This window comes from Gouania willdenowi, chromosome 6 (genome assembly GCF_900634775.1).
Source record: "Gouania willdenowi chromosome 6, fGouWil2.1, whole genome shotgun sequence".
NCBI classification, from domain to species: Eukaryota; Metazoa; Chordata; class Actinopteri; order Blenniiformes; family Gobiesocidae; genus Gouania; species Gouania willdenowi.
Window position 1 is genome coordinate 66,078,302 of NC_041049.1, and position 8,851 is coordinate 66,087,152.

The 8,851-nt window shown below is 36.8% G+C and overlaps 1 protein-coding gene across 1 annotated transcript in view; it reads right to left on the bottom strand.

Moving 5' to 3' along the window:
• The window catches only part of LOC114464291 (spatacsin-like), a 33,420-nt gene extending 26,101 nt beyond the window's left edge, over window positions 1-7,319 (bottom strand). The window contains 12 exon segments of the mRNA XM_028448338.1: window positions 266-371; window positions 374-392; window positions 2,228-2,299; window positions 3,117-3,293; window positions 4,186-4,349; window positions 4,431-4,461; window positions 4,463-4,587; window positions 5,417-5,519; window positions 5,604-5,636; window positions 5,638-5,750; window positions 7,102-7,171; window positions 7,173-7,319. Coding sequence (XP_028304139.1) covers window positions 266-371; window positions 374-392; window positions 2,228-2,299; window positions 3,117-3,293; window positions 4,186-4,349; window positions 4,431-4,461; window positions 4,463-4,587; window positions 5,417-5,519; window positions 5,604-5,636; window positions 5,638-5,750; window positions 7,102-7,171; window positions 7,173-7,319 — 1,160 coding nt within the window.
• Between the last annotated feature and the right edge of the window lie 1,532 nt (window positions 7,320-8,851).

Below are 8,851 nucleotides of genomic sequence, written 5' to 3' on the forward strand. Positions count from 1 at the left end.
CTCACAGTCGATCGTCAGTCACCAGTTTATTTGAATACTACTTGGGCTGTAACGCTGTTCGGTAAAGTTGGCAGATATTCACAGATTCGGACTTCCAGCATCAATAACTAGTCAGTAAAACCAAATAACCACACCATTTATTTGTTATTTTGATTTTAGTTTTAAAATGGAATAACCAAAGAACGAAGGGTACACAAATTGAAAATACAAGCAAACGTGTTTGTTTTCTGTGTTCGAAACAGCAAATGGCAGATCGAGACCGTACCTTGACGACAAAAGGTTTGTCGAGGCCTGGATGGATGGCATCGATCCAAGTTTCTCCATCTCTTTGATAAACAGAAAACTCTGCATGTCCTCCTCAGAGAAGTATTCTGACGGGACAGCTCCTCCACCTAACCGTTCGACGAACAACCACGTACAGGTGAAATCATCAACCGATGCTTCATTATAAAACTATCGGTGAAAACCTTTTTTTAAATTATGAAGGCCTGTTTCTACCACTGGAAAAATAAAAAATATCCCACGATAGGCTATAACTACAAAACAAATCATGATTATATAAAACCTATTTGAAATTGTGTGATACAGAAGTAATAAGAGATATATATATATAACTAGGGATGTAACGATTCACTCAACTCCCGATACGATTCGATTCACGATACTGGGTTCACGATACGATTCTCTCACGATTTATTTTACAAAATGAGACTGTAGACAAATTTTTTTTTTTGGGAAAAAAACTAGAAAATACTGTACTATTTTCCTTTTATTTTTCATTGTCAAAAGAATTCCTTGATAAACTATTCAAAACAATGCAATTTAACTAAAAATAAATCTTGAATGAAATAAATAAAGGAATAATACAAATGAAAATGAAGCCTATTAATTTAAATTCTGGTTCTATAATAAACAATGCAAAACTGCATAATAGTTCTTTTTCTTTTAAAGTGCAACTGAAAATGTATTGTGTGCCTTAACAATTGGACTTTAAAAAAAAAAAAAAACGATTGCACTGATTTACGTCATATTTGTTTGGACCAGCAGAGGGCGCTGGTAACCCAGTGGTCGGTTGGCATGCAGATATCTTGCAGTGAAGAAGAGAAGCTATGCTAGCAGACAGAGCTAATAGAAAAGCGTGACTTTTACAGATTTTCAAGTAATATTACAGATATTCTTTCGGTGCTAAAGGGGTAATGAATCATTTATTAACATATTTAAGAGTAGAAGGCAGCCAGAAAGAAAGTATTAGCAGACTCCGCCCGCCGACTCCGCCCGCCGCCTACACTTGTGGTTAAAAAAAGTACTGCGATTCAATTTTCAGAAAATCGATATCAACCGTGAGACCTATGAATCGATTTTTAACTGCCTTACAATTAATCGTTACATCCCTATATATAACACTAACAAAAAGACAGTCATCAACATCCCCCGCCAGACTGGCTCTCATTATAACTCACAACCTTTTCCTAAATGTCCTAAATCGAACTTAGATGTATACATAAGAAAATATTATGATATCAGAATATTTCTAAGAAAAGCTGTCCCTTTGAAGATGCCACGAACAGAGCACAAGGGCAATAACTCCAGAAGAAATGATTGCGCACTTCTCATTTTCGAACTCCATAAAGGTATTGATACGCTGAAGCCACACACCAAATTTAATTATCCTATCTTAAACGATTTCTAAGAAAAGCTGTCCCCTTTGAAGATACCTCAAACAAGTAAAAAAACAGAACAAGGGCAGGAAAAAATCGTGCGCTTCTCATTTTCGAACTCCATCAAGGTATTGATACCCTGACGCTTCACACCGAATTTAGTGATACTATCTTAAAAAATTCTAAGAAAAGCTGTCCACTTTACTCGGACGCACGGACGGAGCTCAAACCTATATCTCCCTTCCACATTTTGTGGCAGAAATAATAATATCAGTCATAATTATGTGATAAAAACATATCATTATTTGACAGATTCAGAAATATATTTTGTCATTTTATCTTACAACATATCAAGTCAAAAAAGTCATAATTACAGTCAAAATTAGTAGTTAAAAAAGTTATAATTATAAGATAAAAAGTTAGAATTACAAGATAAAAAGTTAGAATTATAAGATAAAATATCAGAATAGGACATAATAAGTCAAAAGATAAAAAGTCATAATCAAAAGATAAACTATAAGTTTACTGTTAAATGTGGCTTTAAAAATAATGGAATTTGTTTCGTGTACCATTAACTCCATGAGGTCTTGGCTGTCTGTGTAAAGGCAAATATTGTAGAGCTGCTGCTTCACACTCAAACCCTGTGAACACACAACAAGAACAGAGAGAACTTATCAACTTATCATCTAACATTGTTTTTAAGAAAAATATGTTTATTATTTTAGAGTTACTATATAAGAGGTCACCAACCTTTCTGAAACTGTGAGCTACTTCATAGGTACTGTATAGTCCAAAGAGCTACTAGTTAGCTACTTGTCAAATACTAAATGTTCACGCTTTCATTGGAATTAGAGGGTAAGATAATAAGGAAGGCTAGCAGTAACTTAAAAATGCTAAAGTTTCAAAAATGCAACACTTTGTTTCTCTTCATCTATGCAATTGTTTCATTTTCATTACATTTCATAGAAAATTATCTTATATATATATATATATATATATATATATATATAAAATGCATCACAACCCATACACCAAAACTGCAGCACTTTAAAACATTGGTCACAGTGTTTTAGTGAAAATAAACATTTAAAGATGGTAATTTAATACTAAAACTTTATCATGCACAGCAGTATTTAACTCTACTAATACTAACTACATCTGTCATATGTATTTATCTTTGTGAGTCTGAATCCTGGAAAGTAAATCAGATTTAGATGGAGCTCAATGGTGACTAGAGCTCCTGAGGGCCCAACACATGGTCCATGCGGGGCTACCTGGTGCTAATGGGCACTGTGTTTGTGACCCCTGCTATATAATATATCTAACCACAATGGAGCTACGGACTTTTAACACATTGAAGACCTCTGGTGCTTGCAGGATTAACAGCACTTCCCAGAGTGAAGAGCCTTGTTGAAGGATGAGGACCATTGGAGGGTAATGCATTTGTGAGGCTCTCACCATGTTAATGAGCAGAGTTTTTGCACGCTGCAGGTCTCTGTTTCTCAGGCAGGAGATGACCTGACGTAGACCCTCTACCCTCAGAGCCGACAAGTGCTGCTCAGGCCGGCCCTGCCTCTGTAGGATGAACTGGGCTCTGGGAATCTGATTGGTCAGGATGGACTGATGGATCAGCTCCTGTAAGACGCACAAACGGTTCTTTTCATTTTTTGACCTTGTGCTAAGCCACTGGTTCTCAAACTTTTTTTGGCTGAAGTGTCCCCTTTGTCCAACTACCACATTTTCAGGGTTAGGGTCAGGGTTATCAGAATTATGTGGAAAAAAAACAACTTTAGACGATAATGATGGAATGAATGAGTGATAACACACATTATAAAGAACCTCATTTATAAATAAGTGGAATGAAACATGATTAGTGCATCCTGATTAGATTTATTTATTTTTTTTTTATTATCATTTCTGGTCATCTCCCCTCCTGATGAGGGACCAAGACTGGCCCTTGTTTTTTCAGTTCATGGTCTAATCAAGATAATTTCTATCATCATTTTGTGTGTTTTCTGTGTACATTTTTGTGTTTTTGGTGTCATTTGTCATCATTTACCTGTTCTTTTTATTGTTCAGTATATATTTCTCTCATTGTGTGTGTTTTGGGTGTTATTTAAATTATTTTATCTCATTTTGTGTGTTTTTGGTATGGTTTGGTTGTTTCTTATGTCGTTTTGTATGTTTCTCTGTTATTTTTTTGTATTATGTAGTGATTTTGTGTATTTCTATCTCATTTAGTGTGTCTTTGTTGTAGTTTTGTGTTTTGCTGGTAATAGTGTGTGTTTTTGGTGTCAATTTTGTGTATTTTGTTGTTGTTTGTTCTTTTTATTATTCAGTATATTTTTCTCTTATTTTGTGTGTTTTTGTGAGTTTCAGGTAATATTCAGTATGATAATACTTTTGACCTAAAAATAAACATTATAAAACCCCATATTTATAATGCTTTCAGTTGTTAATTATCATCTCTCTCTCTCTCACAGCCTCAAAAGAAGACAAAACAGAGAAGGGAAATATCTAATTTCACCTCCATTGGGAGCAGCTCCCACTCATCCTGAGCCTCCTTCTGTACAGAAGCAGCAGTGATTAAGTCAGCCTTAGGAGACCACGGGAATCTCTTCATGTAGGTCCTCAGCTCCGTGGCATACTGGTCCAGGATGTCCACACATCTCAGCACATCTGCATCGCCATCTGCAAAAAAAGAACACAGCTGTTTTCTAGCCAACAAAACCATCTGGAGCTGCTCCACAGTGTGTACGTCTGAGCGCTCACAGTGCGTGTTGGATAAGACGGAGCGGATCTGGGGTGTTGACAAATGTCATGGTGATGAGCAGCAGCTGTTCAGAGAACTGACGGCTGTTGGCTTCACTGTGTGAATCTTTGACAGCTGAACAAAGAAGGTCCAACGCAGGACACAGTTCCTGCACGCCTGCATGAGTGAGAGCACAAAGACATAAGGGTTTTTACCAAGAGAATAAGCTATCGTAGCAGGCCTACCAGTAAAACAGGAAGGAAAGAGATGGCGAGGGATTTTGATGTTTGATTTTTATTTTTTGTCTAAATAAATTGGTTTTGGTCTAATTTTGTATATCTTTTTTAATTTCAAATGTTATGACCATTGTCTGATTTTATCTATTTTTTAGGTAAATTGATTACATCTTGTTTCATTAATTTTTGTCTATGTTTATGTTTCTTGTCTACTTACATATTTCTAATGTTATTCTTTTCTCTAATTTAATGATTTTGTCGAATTGCATTTTTGTTTCATTGTATCTACTATGTTTTTTTGTTTTTTTATCTCTCTCTATTTTTTTGTATTTTCGTCAAATTTTATCATTCCTTTCTCAAATTTTCTGCCTTTTTTCAACTATAACTAATTATTTTGTCCAATTCTTCTATTTTAGGTCTATTTTATCATTGTCTCATGTTATAATTTTTTGACACAATTTTTTTTCTACTTTTATATTTTTTTATCAACTTTCATACCAGTATATATATTTTTGTCTTATTTCATTATTTTTTGTCATATCATATTTATTTGTCACATTTCATATATTTTGATGTCTTTTTCTTAGCTTTTTTAAATGTTTTATTTAAAATTTAATTTAAAATGTTTTTTTTATTAAAAATGTTTATTTAACAAACATTGTTTAAATCTTTAGGTTATTGGCAGACCTGCTTTCCTGACTAATTGTTTAAGGACACAAATAACAGTGTAAAAAGGCAGAAAACGGTATATATTAATAATGAATAGTTACCGTTAGTGAGGCTGTCAGTGGAGGCTGTTTCGGGGTTCAGAGCATTTTCTTTACTCTTCAGGTAGAAATCCACTGTGTCCAGCTGTCGGTTCTTCAGTCCCGCCTATAAAAACACAGAGCAGAACTTTAAAGGTACTGCAACCGGATTGTTTTTAATCACATTCTAATCACAGGAGTGTGAGCTCACCTGCAGAGTGTGGATGGGCACAGAACAGCGCCCCCCAGTTGTTCAGGTGACAAACTGCATCCACGGTGGATGCGGTGCCGAACATCATCAACCGACTGAGCAGTTCTTGCTGCGACACTGAGAAGAGGACCTGAGAAAGACCCGATTCTGGGAAGGAAATATAAAGACCTTTGTTACACAACATCCTCTACTAGATTAGTTAAAGGTCCAGTATTATGCTAGTTTTTCACCCATCTCCGTTGGTTCTAAGAAACCCAACAACATAGTATTTGAGGATTCTTTTCCAAACTCGCCTGTTTTCTGTGGTTTTTTCGCCCTCTGAAAAGTCACGTTCATGACGCTTCTAAAAACAGGCTGTTTTTGGGCCTTCATGCATTAGCATGAGTGGGCGTGTCTGTAGATGCAGACTTCATGCCTCGCTCTTGTAAAGGGAGATCAGTCACCATAGCAATCTTTTTTTTGCTATGCACACACTTGTTACTGTTTTCAGCCAAAAAACTGCACAATACAGTAAAACACATGGCTATTTAGGCAGCTATTGTGATTGTGAGTCCAACAAACGCTGCTTCAGGGTGTGTGTGTGCGGAGCAGCAGCAGTGTAAACTGTCATCTGAGTCAGCTGCTTCAAACACTCACCAGAGTATTAAGCTGCTAAATCACTTTCTTGTCATTCTCACCTATTCTGACCACAGGAATAGCGCATCTCAGGTGATGATCATTTGTTTGTCCATTGAGTCACAAACACGTCAGATCATGTCAAAGGCGATATGAGGCGGTATAACGGCTACTAAAAATGGAACTGTAAATGCTCACGCTGCGCTTTGGATTATCTATATACTGGATAATCTAAATACTGAACGTAAATATATTAACTGTGGATAAAGGGACTATTGGTTAAGGGAGCAGGCTTGTAATCATAGGCTCACTAGTTCTAATCTTCCTTGTCCATCACTGTGGGATGTAGATCAGTCCCTTATATTAACCCTAACTGTTCGTTGGGCGCTACACCGTGGCTGCCCACTGCTCCTCAGGGAGGGGGTTAAATACAGAGAAGAATGTTTGCGTATTTAGCTTTACATATATGACATTAAAGTATAATGTACATTCTATATTAAACCGCAATGTTTGTTTCACAAGTGAGGTAGTAGTTTGTGGAGCTCACATTCTTATATGTAGGAAGAGCCAGGATTGTCAGGAGGAGGAGTTTCCACCTTATGATGTCATGAAGGGGAACAATCTAACTTCCCCGTTTAAAGCTGACTTTTTTACAAAATGTGGAATAACAAGGGAGGGAGGAAATGGAACTTTTTCAACTTTGGCCCTCTGAATGAGACTAAAGGGATGTATCACTGTAGCAAAACCACTATAAAGAGATTTTTTTCATAATACTGCCCCTTTAAAAATTAAATACTGCTCCATGACCAATTTAAAAGCATAATTTCTTATTTCTAATGTGATTAATATTCTGTGATTCCCCGTGCTTCAGCATCTGACTCACTCTTCAGCAGAAGTCGCTGCTGTTGTTCTCCACAGTGCTGAACTGGAGCTGCCTCGCCATCCACTTCATGGTAAACTCACAGTCTTGGACACAAAGTCCCAGTAAACCACAGTGGTGTGGTGTTCCCAGGGCTGCTGAAGGTCAAGCAGGGCAGAGAATTCAGAGACGCTGAGCAGAGATGGGGCGAAAACTTCAGGAACTGAGAGATTTACAATCATCCCATCTGGAGGAGCTCTGCTTTGGGCCGATAACGGTTCCAAATGGGACTCTAAATGGGGGAGCGAGACCACCACGACATCCAGGCCTTATTGGAGGAAGTAGAGTAGTGAAGAAGGGTTTCACCCTTGTTGAGCTAAGCTGTGCATTGAAGCAAGGCGCGCTTCCCAGGATCTAGAATTAAGTCCAGACGTAAACAGGAATGATGCATCAGAACAACTCAAACCAGGATCTAAATCACATGACTGATTGCGATTACTCTAATATAATAAATCTCTAATGTTCAGACTTCCTCGCGCACCCACCACACACGTACCGATCAGTGGTGAAGGTGGCGCCGAGCGCAGCGATTACTGGAGCTGGAGCTAAACACGCTGTCCTGATCCTTCATGTGCTCCGGACGGAGAGAAGAATGACGTTGGATGCAGCACACATAAGTGCTGCGAGTGCTTCCTAAAAGACAACAACAAAAGGAAATTCAGGCTTTCAAACAAATAATCAATCCACATCTCTGCCAATGCAACATACAAAGTGCTACAAAATAAAAAATAGTAATTTAAGTCTCATCCATCCATTCTCCCTAAACACATACATATAAAACCTAGAGCAGTGGGTCCCATCAGGGGTACGAGTACCCTTAGGTGTACAGGGCACATTGCGGGAGGGTACTGGAAAGATTTAACAATTAATTAAAAAATTATCTGGAAATCTTTCCAGTTCCTTTTTTAGGGTATTTTTTTGGGGAAATTACCACAAAACTAACAGCACTATTGGTCAATAAATAACTGTTTTTTTTTTTATTTATAGAAATAGGATTATTTTATGCTTGTAGAGGCCATTTTATGATGATGAAGGATGATGATGATGAATGCCTTTATTGTCCTTGTACACATGTAACATGAGATTAAACAAGCCAACTCAATAAACAGTGCAAGAAATGAAATAAATAAATAAACAATATATAACATAGGACAGAAATAAATAGTACAGGAAAGGGGGTGTAAAGTGAACAGTATGTACATTTGTATTAAAAAAAATAAATAAATAAACAACTACAATGCTATAAGGAAGGCGATTTTATCACACTATCAGACCATTAACTAGCTACATTTTACAAAGAACACTGTATTTACTTACTATTGAAGTAATTAAAAAAAGTCAAGTTGTAGTTTAACTAAATTCACCCTTTAAATACCAACCATTGTTTTGAAATTGTAGATTAAGACTTTGGGAACCAGGTTCGAGACACATTTAGGGGTTTAGGAGAGCCTGCTGTTCCAAAAATGAAAAAGCGTATGAAATTATGGGGTAGGACTTATGATATATAGAGAAGTACACATGACTTGCCAAAAATGCAAAAAGGTCCCACTGAACGTCATTAAACTCCCAGCCAATAATTACACACAACATTCAACCTGAAGGGCAATAATAGTAATAATGTATAATCAAGGTTTCCTACAAACTTTAGTCAATTAAATTCAAGACCTTTTGAGACTTTTTATGCTGTTTGAAATTCATTTTAAGGCCAACTCAC